Below are 22,697 nucleotides of genomic sequence, written 5' to 3'. Positions count from 1 at the left end.
CCTACATAGACAACCTAGGTGTCAAAAGTTTCGTCTTGGTAGCGATTGAGTTGCTTCTATTGGGATTTACGTTCCGTTGCATGGTTTAAGTGGAAATTAAGTTTTTGTGGCGAAAAGTGAAGCTAACGGTGGCTAACTTGCTAGCCTCAGTCAATGACGCTACTTACGTCACTAACGTCAAGAAAACTCGCGTGACTACCTCTAGCAGAACATTAGTTTAGCAGCTCGTTAACTTCTGGGAGATAGCTAAGCTAACTGCTTTACTGCAAGGCAGCTGCAGAAACGCCACAAGCAAAGAGGCCAGGGTGATAACTATTTACTCATTTTACTTTGTGATATGACACACAATTGTGACGTGTAATGTACAATATAAGCTGATTTTATTAAGGAAGTACATCTACTTTCGGAAACAGTAGTCTACTGTGTCACTGAAGTATTAGCATCATGACTTTAGCCTCTGTTGCCCGGGCAACACATAGCTACTACAGTGGTCTATGATGCATCTGTTTTCAATCGTTAAAATAAACATTCCTCACAAATACATTTTCGTTGTAGGATTTATTATGACATTAGATTACAAGTAAACGATTTGTGGGTGAAATTATCATTACCTGTGGTTTCAATCCAGTGTATCACTGCAACGCTGTAGCCTACGCGAGACACTACAAAAACATCTACACAGCTGTTTAGGAAGTCAAACGGCGACAGAACATGTTCGGCACTCCCCTTACTTAAATCAAAAGTCTATCTAACTACTAACCTGAACTTCATTGCCACAGCCTAAACTTTGTCAATCTGTTCATGAAAATAATTAATTTCAGCCTAAACCGTACAACGGAACGTTAAATCCAATTCAACCAACGCAATCGCTACCAAGACGAACACAGCAGTAGTCTAGTACTGTACCGTAGTAGTACAATTTACCGGGGCAGCTTCTCCACACAGGGCTATATCGCATTTTGCGTTGTTACTGACAATGATCGCTACCAGCGAGCTTTTTATGAATGAGCGATTTTCCACTAAATAAATGTCAAGCTTATTTACATTTTGGGGGGCATATTTTCAGTTAGCAGATGGTACAGTACTGTTTGAATCGCGATTCCATCTTCTACTGCCGGTAACGTCGTATAATAATCTTCAAAGGGGATTCTTTATTAATGAATGAATGCAATGAGTAGGCTAAATGCATGAAAATATCACGAGAAGGGAAAAACTTAAAAGGACGTTTAAGTCATAGAGATTAGGTCAATTTTTACACCGGTCTGCCAAATTTATTCGTTTTGATTCAACAATGAGGCTGCCTCTTGCAGGGGAAATGAGAAGACATCTATTTCATTCTACACTTCACTCGTATTTTGAGTTGTAAATGAGAAGCAAAAAAAATGCTTTTAAATCTATGTAATCTTTATAAATAATAAGTATGCATTTTTATATAAAATATACAGAAATATCAGTTTTAAAAAACAAACCCATGTGCAACCGACACAAGCAAGCACACCCTACAATTTCCCCAGAAATTGTACCCTCTCTAGTTTTGTTTAGTTGTTTGTTCAGAATCGTGATCTCAATTTTATTCAAATTTATCCAAAATCGTGTAGCTCGAATACATAGCTTCTGTATCATTTTGTTCTATTTAAAGTAATGTATAGAAGGTAGGGCCCGAAAATTACTCAAGCCCAGGGGCCCCCACCGCCCTTAGTCCTGCCCTGGCTGTAGTAGTCTTCTTTTTCAATTTCACTCTCTCTTAATTGTTACCTCAACGCAGTCGGTATCGTCTTATTTTCTGTCTGTTTCGTGGGCTGTCTCTAGTCTCTTTTTCAGATCCCCCCTCTCAACCACTAGGGAGTCACTATTCGTGAGTGACATTACCACCAACTGCTGACCATTTCAACTAATTAGCATGTTAGATTGACTACACACTACACTATTTTACGATTTTAACTTATTACTGAAACTTTGTAGACATATCATTGCCAAACCATATCCTATTGCTTTATCAAAAGTTATTTAATTACCATCTATACACTTTAGGTATAACATCATTAATATTATAGCACTACCATAGCCTCAGGTTATACCCTTCAGGCTTCATAAGTTTTATAAGCACTTTCCTGGGGGCAAATGCTGAAGTCACATTTATACGAGATGGACTTAAAAACTGGAAACTGACAAGAAATGCTTGCTGTAAGCATGAGAATAGCAAATTACATGTTAGTGCCTTTGCAAAATTTGAATCCTACAAGACGACGCTTAGACCTAGAAGTCGCGGAACTGTGTTGAACCAAATGCATGGTGATGCAAACATGGATTTTGTAAAAAGAAAACGTTCACATGTTAAAGTGGTAATAGCAGTGGCGAAAATATGCTATCAACTTTGGGGGGGGAAATTATATGACACTTTCTCAAGAGCAATTTCTGAGGGGGACACCAAAATGACTGCTACATTGTAATATGTTAAATGTATATTGAGGAACCATAATTAATACTCCTGGATCATTTATAGTTAGTAACTGAAGGGTTGTCTCAACTTGTTCAAATGTAGTTATAGTAGTGTTTCTTATCAGTCAAGTATGAATGCAGGTGTACAGTATTTACAACCAGCAATACCAAGAAAGGCCAGTATGTACTGTACACTGTATGGGTGCAGTTTATGTAATTACAATGGGCATGGTGCAGTCTCATCTAAAATAATCTCAATTGAACCATCATAAAGTCGGAGGAAATCCCAAAACCATTTCTCTTGAAATGTCAACACTTTGTTGGCAAGAGTCTGCGGTTCTATAAATTGTGGGTGTGGCTGATATGGTTCTGTGCCACCACTGAGGTGACTAGACAGTGCTGTGCCACTGTCTCCTATACTGGTGCTGCTGGCAAAAAGGTTGACCCCTGGTTCTGCCATGGCTGTGACACTATCATCTGAAGTCTCTCCCTGGCTCTTTCACCACCCTCACTGACTCACAGTCTGTCTCCTAGAAAAGAAATAAGATGATTGCCATCCTCCTAACTACCAGTACCCAATACTACACAATTAATCACAACAACAATACCATTGCCTCAAATTAATCTTGGTTCAGTCACCAGTTTAAGTAGAGAGTGGGGGTATCCATGGCATTGTCCAATTATGTCCCTATTTTACAAGTCTAAAGAAGAGAACCCGTCATGTTGCCAAACAAGAGACTCAACAAACTTATTTTAGCACATTTCACATCATTTTTTTGAACATTTTATCAACTAGTCTTTGAAATTAGGCCACTAGGGTTCTTTCTTTGAGTTTTGGTGTCCTGAAATGCTCTGATGTCCGTCTTTCTTTTTTCTGCAATTTTTCTACCATGCTGGCCGCACACACAATGTACAGGTTATTTACAGTAGGAGATGGGCTTTTATCATTTATTACCATTCTTCTAGAATAGGCTTCGATCTACCAGGTAGCTAGACAGTCAGTTAGGAAAGGTGAAACGGATTGCATTGACAGCTGGATTGACAGCTGTATGAGTTCACCCTTTACACAACGCAAACTGCAACCTTTTGTCATTTTAATATAATTCATGTTTTGGTTTTATATTTGGCTGGCTTCCCAGAATAGCTGAATATGCAGCTAGCGAGCCCCAATTCCGTCTGTGTGGTATTTGCCATCATCTTTGTTATAGCCAGTTTACTCCAGATCGGCACACAGGTGCTTCAAAGTCCCTAGAGACGATTTAGCTTTTGCAACGAGACCATTTAAGATAATTATGACAATGGTAGAATATAGTATAGTTCTGTTCAGTATCGCTAAGCATGGCAAATGGATTTAGAAGAACTACAATATTCCTGCTGATTTTGGATTAAATTGACAATAGCAAAATTTCCATCTTTTGACGACGCCAAATGGAATAGTGATAGCTAATGTTTTCTCTATCGGTTTGTTTGCTAGCTATGCAAATGCAGCTAGCTTAGTGTGTGTGAACCCTGCCAACATAGTGAAATCGCTATGGTGCGATTAACTGGATTAATTTCACGTTAGCCACGTGCATTTCAAATGGTAGACACTCAAGTCACCTTGTCGGGGTTCGAAATCTTTTTAAACTTCAAAAAGCGCCATTGTGTCCATAATCAGCAAAGCGTTTTCATTGCATATTATCAATGTTGTTGAAATTACATAGTTATGTTTACAGTGATTTATTGGGGGGGACAAATCATATTTTTCCCAGGATTGGGGGGGTCGTGTCCCCGCTGGGATTTACGCCCATGGATAGATATTATTTTAATGTGTGCAAAGCAGGATATTCCACTCAGAGGGCATAGAGAAACCGAAGGAAACTTTTAAGAAGTCTTCATTTTCATTGCAAGGTATGACTCGACAAATGACTGACAAACCAGGCTTAATGAGCTGCCACCCTTATGAGCCCCGAAATTCAGAACGAGTTACTGGAGTGTGCAGCAACGCTGTTACTCAGGAGGATAAAAGATTAAGTTCATTCTGCTCCCTCCACGTATTTTGCAATACTAGCAGATGAATATAAAGATCAATCTAAACGAGAACTTTTTGCTGTGTGCATCCGATACATTCATGGTGGATACATTCAAGGTATTAAAGAAAGAGCTGCTGGATATGTGGAAACTGCTGATTTGACTGCACAAGGAATATCTATGAAAATTATTTGTGTTGCAACACTTGGGTTGGGAATCCACTCTGTGTGTGGGTTTTTGTTTCGATGGTGCTTCAGTCATGTCCGGCAACAGAGGAGGGGTACATGTCCTCCTAAAGCAAACGTTTAAGCAAGCAGTATATGTGCATTGCAACTCCCACTGTCTGAACTCGGTTCTGTGTACCAAGGCAAAAGTATCGGGACATGTCAGTACTTTTTTTGACACAGTAAACCAGCTACACACATTTATGAGTGGATCCCATATGCTCGATTTATTCAAGTACAGAAAGAGTTACATCCCGGCAGATAATGTATCAAGCTACAAAGATCCACGGATGTACAGTGGAGTTCAAAATCAGGGTCTGTAAGTAAAGTGCTGTTTTAGATTAGATTCAACTTTATTGTCATTGCACAGAGTACAGTACTGAGGCAACGAAATGCAGTTTAGCATCTAACCAGAAGTGGAGAAACAGCAAGTGCAAGTGCAGAGCATGGCATGTATAAAGTGCAATAAGTGAACAAATAGACACAATGGGCAAAAAAAAAATCTGTTACTGCTAGATGTCATTTTAGAGGCCCTTGCAGAGTTTTAAGAGGCTTGTGGACAAACCAAATTAGAAGCCGATGCCCTCTTACGTCAAATCCAGAACAATTAGTTTTTTTTCTTGTTAGTCACGTTTAGTAAATTGTTTGACACTAGTGATTTTGCTAAGAAGGGATTACAAAGCACTACGTTATCTGTAAGTGTAAGAGTGTATTGGTTTAATTGAAATCCTAATATAATCGATCTATATTGATCAAAGTCACTGAAAAACCATACCAAAAGTATCAGACGATATAAGTGCACACTATTAGCACCGTGACAAACATGAAAAAACAAATGAAAACATTGAAAAATGCTAGAAAAGTAACGGAGCTACTGTAAATAGGCTGCCATCCAGGCGCCTCCATTGTGACTATTATCATTGTTAGTAGTGATGGGTCGTTCGCGAATGAGCCGGCTCTGAGAGCCTCTTGTAGGTCAACGTCAGGAGCTGGCTCGCATATCTGAAGAGCTGACTCTATTTTTAATAGATTAATATACTCTATAAAAATTTAATGATTATGAAATAATGAATTTTAATTGTATTTAAAATAATTGACTAATTCAAAGAACAACAAAAAAATACTTGTAGGGCTAAAGGCGCACACGGTCATCCTCACATTCTGTTCCTGTCAATCATACACGCGGTGTCAACCAATTATACTGCATGAGAGAGGGCCGAGCCAACTCACACACACTCAGTTAGACAAGTAGTCGAAACTCGGAGGAGAGCCATAACAAATCAATGCATTTTTAAGACATTGTGGTTAAGGTAGAATATGATTTCATTGAATAATTGAATTCAAATTGTTTTCACACCTATCATAGTCAAATTCATAGTTAAAACATAATTTTTTTAAAGAGCCGTTAGGGAGCCAAAAGAGTCGGCTCTTTTCAGTGAGCTGAGCCAAACGAGCCGGCTCACGAAAAAGAGCCGGAATGCCCATCACTAATTGTTAGGCTAGCACTGAGTTTTTTTGCCACACAAAGCACTTTTTTTGCCACAAAAACGTTGTAGGCTACGCTCCTAAACCGTGCAACGGAACGTAAATAAAAATACAAGCAACGCAATCACTAACAAGACTAACCTTTTGACACGAACTTTGTCTATGTAGTCCAAATATTGACGGATCCTTAGGGGTGGGAAAATAAATAATAAGAAATAAAGAAATATGTGAGAGACCAATGGTTGTGCTCGCCAATGGCTTGAGCACACCCAATAATATGCGGTGCATATTGCAAAGTAAATAAGTAAAAAAACGGATCAAAAGATTATTCTGGCTACGCCCCTGCCACAAATAATGTAGTAAAATCTTAATAACATGTTTGTTTATCCAAATATATCATATGATATGGTGAATTTTATCATCCTGCAGCCGAATTCGCAAGCGTTCGACCAGCAGCCGAAACGATCACTGCAGAGCGTGAGCCAATTGCGCAGCGCTTCGCAGCCTGTGTGGCCTGTCCAATTTGATAACAGAAAGGAAAGGAAAAACGCTGCGCTTCCAGGCGCTTCACAGCTAATCGCGGCGCTTCGCAGCCAGTGTGTCCCAGGCGTAACTCTGTGTCCATTTCAGCAGCTGCAAGTCCTATATTTGCCATTATAGCCTCTACACGGAACAGTAGGAAGTCTGGACATAAATCTTCGTTTTCAACAGTCCCTTCGACAGCCTGGCCAGCCTGGAGACTTGGCCTGGCCCCAGCCTGGCCAAGTCTCTGGAAATTGCTCTATTTATGTCATCCATGACAGCAAGGATGGATGCCAGGGCCGGAGTGGCTATTAGGGAGAATCGGAAGAATTCCCGGTGGGCCGCTTCGCTTTTGGGCCAGTCGAGGATTTTTGTTGTTGACATTTGTCACGCTAGTCTATCTTCTCTTAACCCTTGTGTTATCTTCGGGTCATTCTGACCCATCAGTCATTGTGACCCACCGTCGTATTGCGACAGATTTACCGCATACAAAGACAAAGTGAAGCATTTTCTTTTAACTGTTGGGCTGTCTCAGACCCCCCACATTGCAAAGGTTAAAAGAAAATTATTTTAATTTGTTTTTGTATTGGGTAAAATTGGGTAAACACAACGATGGTTCGTTATGAACCTTTGGGTCATGTGACCCGAAGGCAGCACGAGGGTTAAGTATGCTACACACGTTCCGCATTCTGACACTGCAGCCTGTGAGGGAGTTCTCCCATCCCAAATAGAGTTGGTTGGGTCCATATCCCGTCTTTTCCAAAACATTTTCTCAGATAGGCGAGTGAAGAGCTTGTGGGAATTTTCTTTTTGAAATGATAACCAGTTCCAATCTTGGCTGCGCGCAACTGGTGGCACGTTGTTGAGATTGAAAAAGATCGAAAATGGTGGCCACGCCTCTGCAATTCTCTCCTCTCTTGCAATTGGTTGTCAGATTAAACGTTTCTGCCCTCAGGACAACTTTGAATAAAGAACATTTCCAGGAGAGATAGCTTGCCAAGGCGGCCGTACCGTAATGATACGCGTCAGGGAGGTTGGATCGAGGAAGAGGCCAGGGGCTGAAAAAGCCAGGTTGAAAAAAAGAAAGGCATTGGAAGAGGATGCTGCCAAATGTGCCAAGCTTACCGATTCATTTTCAAGAGGACAAACACAAGTGGCAACTGGTATTGAGAGATATAGGCCTAATGACTTTTAGGGTGGTATACATCTTTGGAATCTACAAACCTTCTTGAATACAAATCTGTTTAAATCACTCAGATATCTTTATCACAACTTAAGTTACATAATTTTAAAGTTGACCTGTGTCAAAAAGTGATAAGGGAGAAAACTGCATTCAAAGATTCCACTCATTCTAATTCTATTGTGATGCATGAGGCAAACACCGACACTCAACTGTTTCAAACAGATTGTCAGTTTGTTTACATGAATAACTTCTCAGCAAGTTATTTTTAAGTTTAACAGCCTGACTTCATTGATGAGTTGTTTGGGGCTGCTGCAGCACTCAAAAGAGCAGGAAAACTGAGCATTTGATTTGACATGGCTTGAAACTCTCGCTAGCTAACATGTCTAAAAACCGTTTAAATTAACTGTTTTTCATAAGAAATCATATACTTTTTGTACATTACAATTAAATTTAGGGTGTTAGCTATACAAAACATCAAAAATCTCAATTTTGACAGAAAACTGTTTTTTGATCTTTTTTGCCTTATAGCCAACAATGAACAGCCGCGACATCCGATGGGTTCTTGCAGACCGCCACACAATTATTGTAGACTTAATTCACAATGCAGCGCTTGAATGTACAGTTCTGCATAAGGGGTGTTTGTTTACATTTAGTCGACGCTCTTATCCAGAGCGACTTACAGTAAGTACAGGGACATTCCCCCCGAGGCAAGTAGGGTGAAGTGCCTTGCCCAAGGAACACAACGTCATTAGGCACAGCCGGGAATCGAACCGGCGACCTTCTGATTACTAGCCCAATTCTCTAACCGCTCAGCCACCTGACTCCCTCTTTACATTCCCATTTTTTTCCTTTGTGCTAGGCCATGCTGTACAATGTTCTTGTATTTTCTGTATTTCATTCGCATAAGACACGGTAACTGACCGAGGAGACTAAATTCGTATGAACATTGTTCCTGTCGTTTTTGTGGATCGCTACATCCATCCTCAGGAAACCGACCAAGGAGGCTAAAGTGGTAGGAATAGTCCGTGATGCAGATGGTGATAATAGGTGCGTTCGACTTCATGCAGCGCCGGCGTCGCCTGCAGCCGCCTGCAGCCCGGCTGACTTGAAGCAGCCTATAGGTGCGTTCGACATGGACTGCGGCTCAGTGGCAGCACCAGAGATTTTTTTCTGCTGGTGCTATGGGGGTGCTCGGCGTTTGACCGAGGGTGCTAAGAAATTAGGGTGATAGCATATGGTTCTCTCCTACAACACCTCCCCACCATATCGTCATATGTTTACATTTTTGCTCTCTAAAGCGACTTGGGACTTCAGGACTTGACCAAACTGACTAGCAGTTAGTCTCCCCTTCCTTTGGGCATACCATTTGTCATCTGCACTCTGAAGTGGTGAATGGATTCAGAATGGGTTTTATTCGCCATGAAAGTTTGCACAGACAAGGAATTTGCTTTGGCAGGAAGGTGCAAACATTAAACATATAGGAATCTAAAATTTAAATATGAGGACTAACTATACTAAGGGTACATAACTAGCAATAGTAAGTGGAAATAGAATTAAAATAAACTATATAATAAAATATAAAATATAAGTTGCAGTAATTTACAATATAAAAATACAAATATTACAAAAAATACAAATGGTACAAGATTGTGTAGTGCAGTGCAAAAAGCAGTGTGTTTTACGGACATTGAGTCATGAAGTCAGTGTGAACCCTTGGTGTTGTTGAAGAGGCCAACAGCGGAAGGGAAGAAACTGTTTTTGTGGCGTGTGGTGTTGGTCCTGATGGACCGCAGCCTTCTGCCGGAGGGGAGTGACTGAAACAGGGAGTGACCAGGGTGGGAGGAGTCGGCCACAATCTTCCTCGCTCGCCTCAGGGTCCTTGAGGTGTGCAGGTCCTCGAAGGCAGGCAGATTGCAGTCAATCACATTCTCAGCAGTGCGGATGATACGCTGCAGCCTGCTGTTGTCCTTGGCATTGGCAGCAGCGTACCAGATGGTGATGGAGGAGGTGAGGATGGACTCAATGATGGCTGTGTAGAAGTGCACCATCATTGTCTTTGGCAGGTAGCATACTATGCTGGAAATTAGCACAGTTTATTTCATTGAAGCTGTTAGGTAAGGACATCTTCATAACCTCAACTTCTTGGTCTAACTGCTCATTAGTAAGGGAGCTGTACCTGGGATTGTAAAGACTAGGGAGTGGTGGAGGTATATTGGTGTCTTCCTGGTCTATCTTAAATGCCACTGCAACAGGGACCTGAACTATATCTGACTCTACAATGTCTTCTCTCATCTCCCTGTCCTCCTGCCCAATCTCCTTGTTGAATTCCTGTTCCTGACTTCCAGCCTGGTTTGAGGGCTGATCAAGGAGAACAGTGAAGAGTGCACAGTCTGGGTTTGTTTCCTGAGAACATATCCAGAGTTTGATTAGGGGAATAAATACATACACCTAATTTGTGGTTAAATGTACAATTAAAATGATGACCTTGTTCTAGAAAAATATTTGTCTCTGTGTGAATTACATTACCAAAGAATTGTAGGCCTAGCTAATAATGGCCTAGTTAGACATTATTGTACAGGCTGCCATAGAATAAATCAACATTTTATAATGACATTTCACTATTAGCCAGCTACACTAACTTACTCTTAGTGCTTTAAAAAGGTTGTTTGGGGAGCCATAATTTGCCATGGTAAGGAATTTCAAATCATCCCCAGCATCAGTACCAGTAGCGATGTGGCCTGGCTTACAGAAATGAATTTGTGCAACAGGCAAGGGATCCACTTGAACAAGAAATATGCTTCATTAAGTCGGTTGTGAATCTGACACTACCAAATGTATGCGTATAGGCTACTGGCTCATATTCACCTGTTTTTTAACCCTTGACCATACACTGGGTTCAGATGTGACAGGCGGGTTATGTAAACCTTCTTTAACACACTGCAATGACACAGTGCAACGAGAATTGCAGTTACGTGACCGCACACTTCTCCAAGGCTATAAAAACAGCAGATCATATTGAATATTTATCAGTGTGATTATTAATTACAACAAGTTCAGCACAACACAGCAGTTATTTAACAAGTAACAAGCAAGTAAACATACCCTGCCATACAAGTGCTGTGTCTGCTGCACACCTCCCCGTTGCTTCTAGTATCCAGGCATTATAGGTCTTTCTAAGCGTCTGTCCAGCGCCGACCTCTGCGTATACTAAATGCAACCCTGCGTTTATGTCTTTATATGTAGAGTAAGCTGCCCCATTATCGTCCATTGAAACTCGCCAATGTTCCAGACCCCATTATCGTCCACGACCGTTTCTTCCATTAATTTCTTAAAGAAGATATGCAGCACATCTTATATTGCTGCACACCAAATTACAGTTTCTTTCTTTGAGATTTGAGTATGTAAATATGCTCTCAAACCGTATGTGTAGCATCTGCCTTCCGCAGTGTCAAACTTGACATTTCTCCCCCCCAAGTTAACTGCTAAAATTAGGAAAATAAAATTCAAAACCTTCATTTCTCTATGTATCACTGCTTTTCACAGGCAGTTAATTTGTTGTAATATGTGCTAGTCATGTCGATGGAGATCCCGGTAACGTAGCTAGCGACTAATGTACAAGACGCGCTAGCCGGATGTAGTTCAGGGCCTTGTGTTATAAACTGATCTGTTATTGTTTACATTCCAAAAAAAGGTCTATAAGGTGAACAGGAAGGGAGACACAACAGTTCCCTGTGGAGCTCCAGTACCACTGACCACTGTGTCAGACAGCACACTGCCCAGTCGGACAAACTGTGGTCTGCCTGTGAGGTAGTCAGTGATCCAGGAGACAGTGGACGTGTCCACCCCCACCACCCACAGCTTCTCACTCAGCAGCAGTGGTTGGATGGTGTTGAATGCACTGGAGAAATCAAAGAAAGTGATTCTCACAGAGCCACCGGTTCCATCCAGGTGCGACTGAGCTTGTTGCAGCAGGTAGATGAGGGCGTCGCAGAGAGGGAGGGAGGGGGATCATGGCGTCAGTGGTTGAAGAGCCCTTTGATGTAGAGGGCTCTATGTCCATATAGCTCACCAGGGGGGACGGAGGGGGGAGGGGGGAAGGCTGCGGCGGTGTTAGGGAGGTGTGGTGTGTGGAGGAGACAGTTGAGGGCTGTGAGCTAAACCTGTTGAAGAAACAGTTCAGCTCATGTAAAATTGTGTGTAACATTAGCGATGTAAGGGCTGAGAATGTTGCTAAAATAAACTGTGTAATAAAACTAATAAATAAAGTGTGACGGGAAAACAGTAACATTAACTTAGGTATTCATCAGGGAAGTAAAGCACATCGAATCGCGGTCTTAAAAACCTCTCTCGACGTAGCTATAACTAAGTGAATTACATTTTGTTCAAGATCGGTCGGCCTGAACCAGGAAAGGACACCTCATGTTTGCCAACTGTATCAGGCTCAGAAAGTGGGAGGGGATATGTAGAAATGCAGAGTTTGTTATCGACTCGATAAGTCAACCGAAGGTTTTCCCAATCGAGCTATGAGCACGTTCATGTGGGGTGGTGTTGGCACGGTAAGTCCAATTGCAAACAAGTACAAGTTACCAGAGCCGCATATCTTAGACACGATGAGCAAACTATAATAACAAACAGATATGAAAGTGGTTGATAAAGTAAATTATGGCATCACGGCTGACAGTCTGTGGTAAATCATTGCTTCCCCATTAGGTTAGCGTTACAGGAACGGCTGGTTAAGGAACAACCTTAACCAGGCTAACCTAGCTAAGTCTGACAGTTAACCTGCAGTTAACCAAATCAACTGGAAATTAGTTAGGCTAACTGACATCAGCCTGGCTTATTCAGTAAACTTGCTTTATCGAACAGGTGAGCTACCATGGTGATGTACCCCATCAAAAAGGGAACCACCTTTGTGAAACTGAAAACCCAGGGTAAAACCTGAAGTCACCTCACTAACCCCAAATACTGCTTCGTAGTACAGCCCACAACACATAAGTTTTGATTAGTAATTGCCATTGCCAACATCATAAACACATTGTCTGGGTGAATGCAGGAGTGTGGATCCAAATGCAGAGGGAGGCAGGCAAGATCACCAAGAAACAAAACGTGTTTATTCTTCAAAACAATTACATGGCAGGAATACTCACTCATAACTCGATAAGGAAGCGAAGAAACCATTTGGTTTAGTTTGGTCCATGTGCACACATGGACCAACACATGGACACTGAGGTGAAACAAACTACATCAAACGAGCCAACTTAAAACCTGATACAGACACAAGACAGGTGCAGGTAATCAGGCCGTGGGCATGACACACACCACAAATGTATTTACAAAACCGACACGTTTTTTTTTTACGCATAAGGTGTTTTGACCTCACGCATCAATTAATCAATTATCAACAAAATAATAGTGGCATGTTAGGGGCAGATTACAGTAAGAGTGGTATTCTGTCAGGGTCTTTGAGAGTGTATATTTGATCTAGAGTGTGTTAGATACATGTCCATTATTTTTACTTGTTATTCTCCTTTTCCCTTTCAATTTTGTGGTCTACCACTTCCAAGTTAAAAATATATTCCACAACTTTTTACAAAATCTAAACAACATGACCAAAGTTGAATATCTAGATTTTTCATTGATAAGAATAGATCTGAATTTATAGTGGAAGCACATTTCAGAACTATCGCTGCTGTCATTTTTCCAACTTTGCTCATGTATTGTTTGGCAAGAATTGAATTGTGATAGAGTAAATCAGTCCAGGCAGTGTTTACATTTAATCATTTATCCGATTTAACAGATTTACAGTAAGTACAGGGACATTCTCCCCAAGGCAAGTAGGGTGAAGTGCCTTGCCCAAGGGCACAACGTCATTTTGCACAGTCGGGAATCGAACCTGAAACCTTCTGATTAATAGCCCGACTCCCTAACCGCTCAGCCACCTGACCCCCGGAGTGATAATGGACAAACATGCTGAAGTAATGTTGCAGGTTAATTTATCAATAGATTTATTTTGTTTTGGGCTTTGATTGGACCATTCAGGGTGATCCTCATATTTCTCCCTCAGCCAGCGCATTATGGCTTTTGCTGTGTGGTTTGGGTCGTGGGGATGGAGATACCCTCCAGAATGCCAATGCCAGCTTATCTGAAGAGGGCTGCAAGGTGTTCCTCCATGATTATTCAACACTTTGGTACATTCAATTTCCCTTCTCAGCCCTGGTCACTGCTGAAGAAAACATTTCCGTATCTCCATCCCCAACATAATGTTGTCACCAGTTAGTTGTTCTTTGGGGAATTTGACAGTAGGAATAATGTTATTTGTTGATGTTTACTGTATTATATTTGCACAACATATTTTACAGGTGGACCAAAAAGTGGCCTAAGATATGTTATAAACCTAAAACAATTAGGATTTTCTGAAGTTGCCTGAAACATTTGCCTTTATTGTGGTCTGATCGAGCGATTGCTTTTCTATGGGATACTCACAAATATTACAAATGACCCTCACCATGGCAAGGAAAGGGATCCCAGATGTATGCTGCATCCCTGTAATAGAATGCATTCTGCATTCAGCACAGTTAGGTTGGTGGTGGGCCGAAGCTCAAAATCGTGGAGGAGCTGGATTTTTCTGTAGCGCTTTAAAACTTTTCTACAACCCTTAAAAAAATGTGTTGGCATGTCCAGTTCTTGCACATTTTTCAAGGAACAAACATTTTGTTTCTTTATCGACACAGGCATGTTTTCTGGACAACTATGGTCCGCATCCAATAACAGCTCATATACATGACACCTTCATAAAATCCACCAATCGTATACCCCGATATTCAAGGCGCGTAAAGTAGGAAGTAAACATTCACGTGCATTTTGTTGAGCGGGTATATTGTCAGTGGGTGACTGGGCTTCAAATGTATGGGAAAAGTCAAACAAATGGCTGATTCAGGTATTCTCTAAAGAAACATTCCACTTAAACAAGGATATTTGTTATATTATTGCGCTGCTATTATTCATCAGAGCAAGTTAACAGTTAAGTGATAATAAAATGTGCAGAACATTGTTCAAATAAATGTACAGTATTGTTTTAAGTGTGTGTCGCCTAAACATATAATAATGACATTAATCAATGACATACGCAATTATAATAGGCCAAGAGTAGGTATACCACATCAGTAACACTCATCAATACATATTGACATCTCTGCACAGTTAACAAGTTGGAAAACGAACCTCATTAGCATAATACATGCATGTGCACAATTAATTGTATTGCTAGCAGTGTATTCAAGGCCACAAGTAGTTGCAATCATGCTGTATGCATGTAAGCAGCAAATCAAAGGGATTTAATCTTCCCATTTACTGAAGGTAGTTGGTCAAAGTTTGTTCAGAGTCCATTGCAATTGCAAACTTTGGACAGCAAGGAAAGCATTCTTGCAGAAAAGGCAGTGGAAAGATTTGACTTAAATTCAGCACCTCAGAACCATATGCTAGGTAATGCTGGATTTCACAATGGTGTTACAGTAACTTTACCAACACAACAATAACAGCTAAAGCACATAAGAGGAGTGAAAATACAGCTCTGGATAAGGTTTTCCAAACAGAAGGTGTGTATGAAATTCTGTATTTTGTATGGCAAGATGTACAGTGGGGTCAGTGTATACAAATAACCTACTGCAAAATCAATTTTGCTATTACAATCTAAGTGCACCACATTTTATTTGAAAATGAATTTACATACATTGCATGCTTATTGAAAGCACAGACAGGACGAGCAGGGCAGAGGAGAATGGGCAGGACAAAGAAGACCTATAATCTGATGTGGAATACCATGCCCCTCTAGTCGTCCGAGTGTCTGCTCCCATGTTTTTTTTTTTTTACAATCTGGGGATTTTGTTGCTCAGAGACAACAGGAGTATGGTTTTGCAAACACTGCCTGTGATCAAGTCATAGAGCAAACAGCCAACAGAGACTCCAAAACTAAAGTTGGACTGACTGGATTCTCCCTAAACAAAGATGCAGTGCATAGATGCACCACATCACTCCAACACCGTGAACTGCATGAATCATGAAAAGATAAAAAGGATATTCAAAACATCATGTCAATAATCAAATGTATGATCAACCCATTTGACCAGACATTGGAGGGAGAAAGTCACATAACATCATGAAAACTAGCTTCAGATGCTGTTGTCAGTGACCTTTTTGAGGCTGAAGATAGAGACAATGCCTTTGTAGAGTTTGTCAAATAAAGGCTATAGATTGAAGAGATTAAAAAACATAATCTTTAGATGTGTAAGGACAGAGCAAGAAAGACAATGACGAAGGTTTAAAGGTCGGGAAATAACTTTTAGATCAGACCGAGACCTATCGATCGTTTGATCGATAGGTCACCAGCCAGCTCAGTCTACTATCTCCAGTCAGCTCATGGTCCCTTCACCAGCCAGCTCAGTCTACCATCTCCAGTCAGCTCATGGTCCCTTCACCAGCCAGCTCAGTTTACCATCTCCAGTCAGCTCAGGGTCCCTTCACCAGCCAGCTCAGTCTACTATTTCCAGTCAGCTCAGGATCCCTTCACCAGCCAGCTCAGTCTACAGTACACTCGACAAGAGGAAACTTTTGACACCTAGGTTGTCTATGTATTCCAAATATTGACTGAGGTTTAGGGGGGCAAAAAGAAATAATAACTAGAAAAAGCTGTTCCTGCGAAACAGCACTGAGAATGCTGAAAACCTGAATGGGGATAGATGACCATGCTAAAAAAGCGGAAAATTGTGAAAATGTAGTAGAAAGTTATAAGCTGAAGCGCCTGAAAGGTATTTTTGAAAGGGGCTGGAGCTGGACGGATGTATAAAACTACAGAAAAGAGAAGAAAAATGCAAAAAGAGAAATAATTCTGAAGAATTTGAAAATTTAGCAGAAAATTATTTGCTGGAGTTTCAAAAGTCCTGAAATGTATGTTAGAAAGGACCTGCAGCAAGATGAAGGCAGAAAAGTACAGAAAATAGAAGAAAAATGCAAAAGTACTGGCAGTTGGAAGGTACTGCTGTGAAAGGTATTTTTGAAAGGACCTGGAGCAAGATGAAGGCAGAAAACTGAAGAAAAGAGAAGAAAAGAAGAAGAAAAATGCAAAACAATAAGGGCAAAAATTCAGAAAGATGAGCTGCAGGAAAATGTGAAAATTTAGCAGAAAACCAGTCGCTGAAGTCTGGGTTGAACGAATTTGAAGGTAAAAGGACAACACTGGAATGACTTGAACTTGCTGGAAAAACGTAGCAACCGTTGGTCATTGGCAACAGACTGGCAACATTTCTAACCTAGAATCTAGGTTTCAGGTTCAAGACGGAGGAGAAACTAATCATGTGTGCCTGCACACCCAGTCCTGTTCAGACACTTAATTTAAGATGACATCAAAATAATAATTCATAGTGCAGGTTTGCCAATGTTGTCGTTGTCCCTGGTGAGTTTTTTTTATACTTAAATAATAAGATCATGCTACATCTAACCAGCGTATCATTTCTTGCAAGTGTGTCAAAGTGGTATTTTTACAGACTGTATTAACACCGTAGGCTTGAATAATAACCGAAGGCGTGAAGCTAGAGAGAGGATGCAATGGAAAATTTCCTACTAGCTAGATCTACTGCTTTAAATTGAAAACGGAGACCATCTTTTGATTAAAGACAAGTTCCTTAACCTCTGTTGTCAATATCGCCGATAAAAAGTAAATACTCTTCAGTATTTCACTAGGTAATGAATGATAGTTATTAGACCGTATGTGACCTGGTTTCGCCGTTCTATTAGCAGCCATGATGACAGTAGCATCACTAGAATGGCCATAACCATATGTCTATGGCCATAACTAACAAAAGATCAAATATCAAATCTGTCCGCTGTTCTACATTGCACATAATTACGTTTCTTTTATAATACGGGTGGTTGAAATCAAGCATTCTGATTGCCCACATAATTACGTTTCTTTTATAATACGGGTGGTTGAAATCAAGCATTCTGATTGGTTGAGAGTGAGTCACGGAGTGTGCTTTATTGAGCATAAAGTACTGTACGGTGTACAGGTGTTTACAGTACGCCTGTTTACATTTGCCTTAATATGGAGCGTTCCATATTAGTGCGCACTCAAAATAACGGTTACATTTTTGGTTGTCATTGGTAATTTTCGTTGTCACTTGGTTGTCGTTGTCATTTTGTTGTCATTTCAAGATTAACAGTAAGCAAACATGTTTCATGTTAACTTCGATCTTTTGGGGGGAAGAACTTTTGATGAGTGGTTAGTAGTGATGGGTCGTTCTCTAAGAGCCGGCTCTTGAAGGTGAACGTCGGGAGCTGGCTCGCATATCTGAAGAGCCGACTCTATTTTTAATAGATTAATACAGCCTATAAAAACTAAATTATTATGAAATAATGAATTTTAATTGTATTTAAAATAATTGACTAATTCAAAGAACAACAAAAAAATACTTGTAGGCTTAAAGGCGCACACAATCATCCTCACATTCTGTTCCTGTCAATCCTGCATGAGGGAGGGCCGAGCCAACTCACACACAGTCAGAGAGTACTGTAGTCAAAACTCGGAGGAGAGCCATGACAAATCAATGCATTTTTAAAGATATGTGGTTACGGTCGAGTATGATTTCATTTAATAATTTATTTCAAATTGTTTTCACACCCATCATAGTCAAATTCATAGTTAAAACATGTATTTTTTAAAGATGAGAGAGCAAGAGTGAGCAAGAGTGGTCGAAAGCGATGTCATCAGAGACGAAGGGGACATAAGAAACGTTTTCCATGGATGCACAATTAGTGGAAATATCCAAATCAATATAAGCAAACCGTAACATGTTTAGACCTAATGTTTAAAATAAATATTATTTTATTGAAAGTGTCCCATTGTCATTGTTGTTATTTTAAAGGCAGCTTTTATGAAATGAGCAAAGTCAATTGCGAGATCTAGCTAGCTAGCTAGGCTAACAAACGTGAAGTTCACAATGCTGTTTGTCCGTTGCATAGCAACAGCCACTGTTTACAGGGACTATTTTCTCTCGGCTACTGAAATGCGATACACAATGTTTGTTGTCTATAACTATTTTGTGCTGAAAGGCAGCTTACTATTTATTTACTATTTATAATTTCGCTGGCAACCGTATTATAAAAGCAATAAGGTACTCGAGGCAGTACTTTATCGCCAATAAAGTACGTGTTCAAGGGTGTTGTTAGGCCCGACGCGCAAGGTGTAATAATTGGACCAATACGCTGTTCCTATTGGTCTAGAAGACGTTCTCAAAAGTTAATAAATCCGTTTATATACCTCCTGGGGGGTATTCCAGGTAGCGGGTTTAACAAACTCTGAGATTAACCCTGAACTTAGAGTTGAGTTACTATAACATGGTGGGAGTCAGGTGGCTGAGCGGTGAGGGAATCGAGCTAGTAATCCGAAGGTTGCCAGTTCGATTCCCGGCCGTGTCAAATGACGTTGTGTCCCTGGGCAAGGCACTTCACCCTACTTGCCTCGGGGGAATGTCCCTGTACTTACTGTAAGTCGCTCTGGATAAAAGCGTCTGCTAAATGTAAATGTAACATGGGAAACTCCGAAAATTCGGTTCCAGAACACTTGATATGAATTAGTTAATTCGACTCAGAGTACGTCAACTCTGAGTTTAGCGCGTGCACGAGTTCTACTAAAAGCCAACATCTATGGAGCTCCGATACTAGGATTCACCATGGAAAAAGGTGACAAAAAAAGGGCTTCCTATTTCACCGCAATGGAATTGGACATTTTAATCCGTGCGTATGGCGAGTCCGAGCACATATTTAGGAAAAAAAGTAATACGGCTGTAGCTGCGAAGGACAGACAATTGGCGTGGGAAAGAATTGCTGATCGAGTCAATGCGTAAGTTTGAATTTAGTCCATAAATCGAACATTTAATGTCCGTTAATATTACAGGTGAAAAAGTGTTGGAATTGTAATTTAATCAAATACAATGTTCATATAGGTGCAATCCCACAGGCGTGAAGCGCACTTGGCAACAACTGAAAATGAAATATACAAACGGTAAGGCATATTTAGCCTTTTGGCCTATAGGTTCATGATTGTAGCTTCCATCACTTTGGTATCATATTTGACATACAAAGTGAATCTCCTCATTGCCTATTTTATCCTGTAGTGGCCGAAACACACAATGTCCTGTCGCCTGATATCTTGCTTAAATTAACACTGAGTTCAATTCAGCAAATAGAAAGAAGGCAGAGGCACGCAAAACGGGTGGAGGGCCACCACCAGCACCTCTGACCTCTGCAGAAGAGCTGGCTCTGAGCCACAACATTGGCTGTCCAGTGGCTGAAGGCATCCCTGGAGGAAGCTCATCAGAGCCAATCACCCCACAGGACACAAGTGCCTACATAAGATGTAAGTATGTGCGAGTATGTGTGTGAATGTGTTTTCATTTTCCACCCTGGTCCACTTCTAGTCACTGATGGTGTAATCCGAGTGGCTGAGCCTCCTGCAAGCCTTTGCACAACTGTACCACTTGTAAGTAGGCCACTCAATACTCCATTATGCATAGTAGTGGTGACTATCCTGAAACAATACCTTTCATCACAGGATGATGATGAGGATGATGATGATGAGGACACATTGACTGCTGCCACAGACGGGGTTGCAGAGAGGCCTACATATATGGTAGCTACATATATGATAGTTCTCTCTCCATGTACTTTATTTACAGTCTTGGGTGTAATTGTCAGTTTAAAATGTACACTGAAGTGATGAGAGTAATGAATGTAAAAACTAAATGCACAGTCTGATCCTGTTGAACAGAGCATGGATGAGCCTTGCCAGGAGAGGGGTCCATCAACCTCCAAAGCACAGCTACAGACAGTGAGATGTTCAGTAAATGGCAGGTGAATTCTGTGTGTAGAACTGGGATTTAATGTCATCCTAATGTATTCCCAGTTACCAGTTAAGGACTTGTACAAACTCCATTTGTTAAAACAAATAGAGAAAACTGACCAAGAGATGGTGAATTTGGGGCGGAAGATAAAGAAGACGGATCTAGAAATTGAATTGCTAGAACACCAGCTGCAGGTGGGTGCATGGTCACAGGTGAGTGAGTGTTAATTGTCAGAACAATATATTAATATTAATTGTTGCATTTCTATTTGTAGGCAATAAAGAAGACAAAATGAAATGGTAATGATTTGTGTTTATTTCAGTGTCAGGGTTGGTGGAAGTGTGTGCGGCACAGTATGTCTCTGACTTCTCTCCCATTTTGGACATCTGCAGGTTGGAGGGGATGGTCATCCTCAGGGTCGTTTTGTACGGCAGGGTGTTGCTCTCCTCTAATAGTGGCAATATTATGAAGAACAACACATGCCACAATAATATCACATGCCCTCTCTGGTTTTACCCTCAGTCTACGTAGGCACTGGAACCGGGCTTTGAGAATGCCTATGGTCATCTCCACCCGGGCTCTAGTCCTGTAGTGGGCCACATTGTACCACTGCTGAGGGCCCGGCTCAGGGTCATGGTAAGGGGTCATCAGAGTGGGCTGGCATGGGTACCCTCTGTCACCAAGCAGGTGGCCATGAAACTCCCCTTTAAGTATATAGTGGGTACATTGTGAGTGTGGTAAAAGAGGCAGACAAGGGAATGTTATTTGTTCAAAGCTTAACTTACCATTTGCAACTCTGTTGCTCAGGGTAGACTCGCGATATATCCTTGAGTCATGTACCGAGCCAGGCCATTTGGCCTCCACATTTGAGATCAAATGTGCTGCATCACATATAATCTTGCCAGTGCAGAGAAAAGATATTAGCTGCAATATTTTAAAGTTGTGCTGTAGTCTTTATTATTGTAAGACAGTAAATCTACCTGCACATTAATGCTGTGGAATGACTTCCTATTCACATAGTCTCCTTCATTAATGGATGGAGCTATGATGGGGATGTGGGTGCCATCAATGCAGCCAATCACATTGGGAAATCCTGCAAAATGGAAAGGATTTACTCATCCTAGTCTGAGATTGCAACATTGTCATTCACATGATTTCAAATTTCTTCATTGACTTAAACTGAATGTGTGCTACATCAGTCACCTGAAATCATGTGAAATTCCTCTTTGATGGTCCTTAGAGGTTTGTGCCCAGGAAAGACTACGTAGGTCTGCAGTAGGCCTTTCAGTGCCAGGGCCACTTTTCTTATGGCTCGGCAGACTGTTGTTTTTCCAAGATGTTCTGCATCGCCAATGTTGTATAGGAAACTCCCGTTGGCAAAGAAACGGAGAGCAACGCATATCATTTGGTCTGTTCTGAGAGCACGTCCACGGTGTGTTACATTAGCAATGTATGGATGGAGAATGTTGGTGAGATTAATTATTGAATGTGATGAAAAACGGTAACGTTCGCGTAGGTATTCATCGGGGAATGAAAGTACATCCAATCGCGGTCTTAAAATCCTCTCCTGGCGTAAGGCTATGCGAATTATATTTTGCTCGTAATCGATCGGCCGACCCAGGAAAGGACACCCCATGTCTGTAAACTGTTTCAAGATCCGAAAGTGGGTGGGGATTGCTAGGAAAACAGAGTTTTTCATAGAAAACCTGCTAGCGAGCAGGTTAGTTTCACAGCGTAAGTTACCATGGCAACTTACCAAAAGGTTTCGTTACCTCTCTTTCTGGAACGTGGAACTCGGAGTATGCCTCTTTTCAGGGTTAAACAACTCAAAGTTTTCACTAAACCCGCTACTTGGAATACCCCCCTGAAAGTTCGCAGAGGTAAATAAACGTTTTACGGACCTAGCAACAAGCGGTTGCCTTGGAGATGTAGCCATTGACC

The 22,697-nt window shown here is 41.0% G+C and overlaps 1 protein-coding gene across 1 annotated transcript; it reads right to left on the bottom strand.

Moving 5' to 3' along the window:
• Positions 1-21,080: 21,080 nt before the first annotated feature.
• LOC134025239 (putative nuclease HARBI1) lies at positions 21,081-22,161 on the bottom strand. Its single transcript, XM_062468135.1, has 4 exons — positions 21,960-22,161; positions 21,737-21,849; positions 21,542-21,653; positions 21,081-21,460 (listed from the first exon to the last, which is right to left on the bottom strand). Exons 1-4 carry the CDS (start codon positions 22,159-22,161, stop codon positions 21,081-21,083), a joined length of 807 nt encoding a protein of 268 aa, XP_062324119.1.
• Between the last annotated feature and the right edge of the window lie 536 nt (positions 22,162-22,697).

The sequence above is a fragment of the Osmerus eperlanus genome, chromosome 8 (genome assembly GCF_963692335.1).
Source record: "Osmerus eperlanus chromosome 8, fOsmEpe2.1, whole genome shotgun sequence".
In the NCBI taxonomy this organism is placed as follows: Eukaryota; Metazoa; Chordata; class Actinopteri; order Osmeriformes; family Osmeridae; genus Osmerus; species Osmerus eperlanus.
This window is presented reverse-complemented; position numbering and strand designations above follow the sequence as displayed.

Excerpts from the sequence above, each read along its gene's own strand:
- LOC134025239 (XM_062468135.1), bottom strand. The coding sequence starts at position 22,161 with ATGATATGCGTTGCTCTCCGTTTCTTTGCCAACGGGAGTTTCCTATAC. Across the intron at positions 21,850-21,959 it reads GGAATTTCACATGATTTCAG|GATTTCCCAATGTGATTGGC; the intron begins GTGACTGATGTA and ends TCCATTTTGCAG. Across the intron at positions 21,654-21,736 it reads TCCACAGCATTAATGTGCAG|ATTATATGTGATGCAGCACA; the intron begins GTAGATTTACTG and ends TGCACTGGCAAG.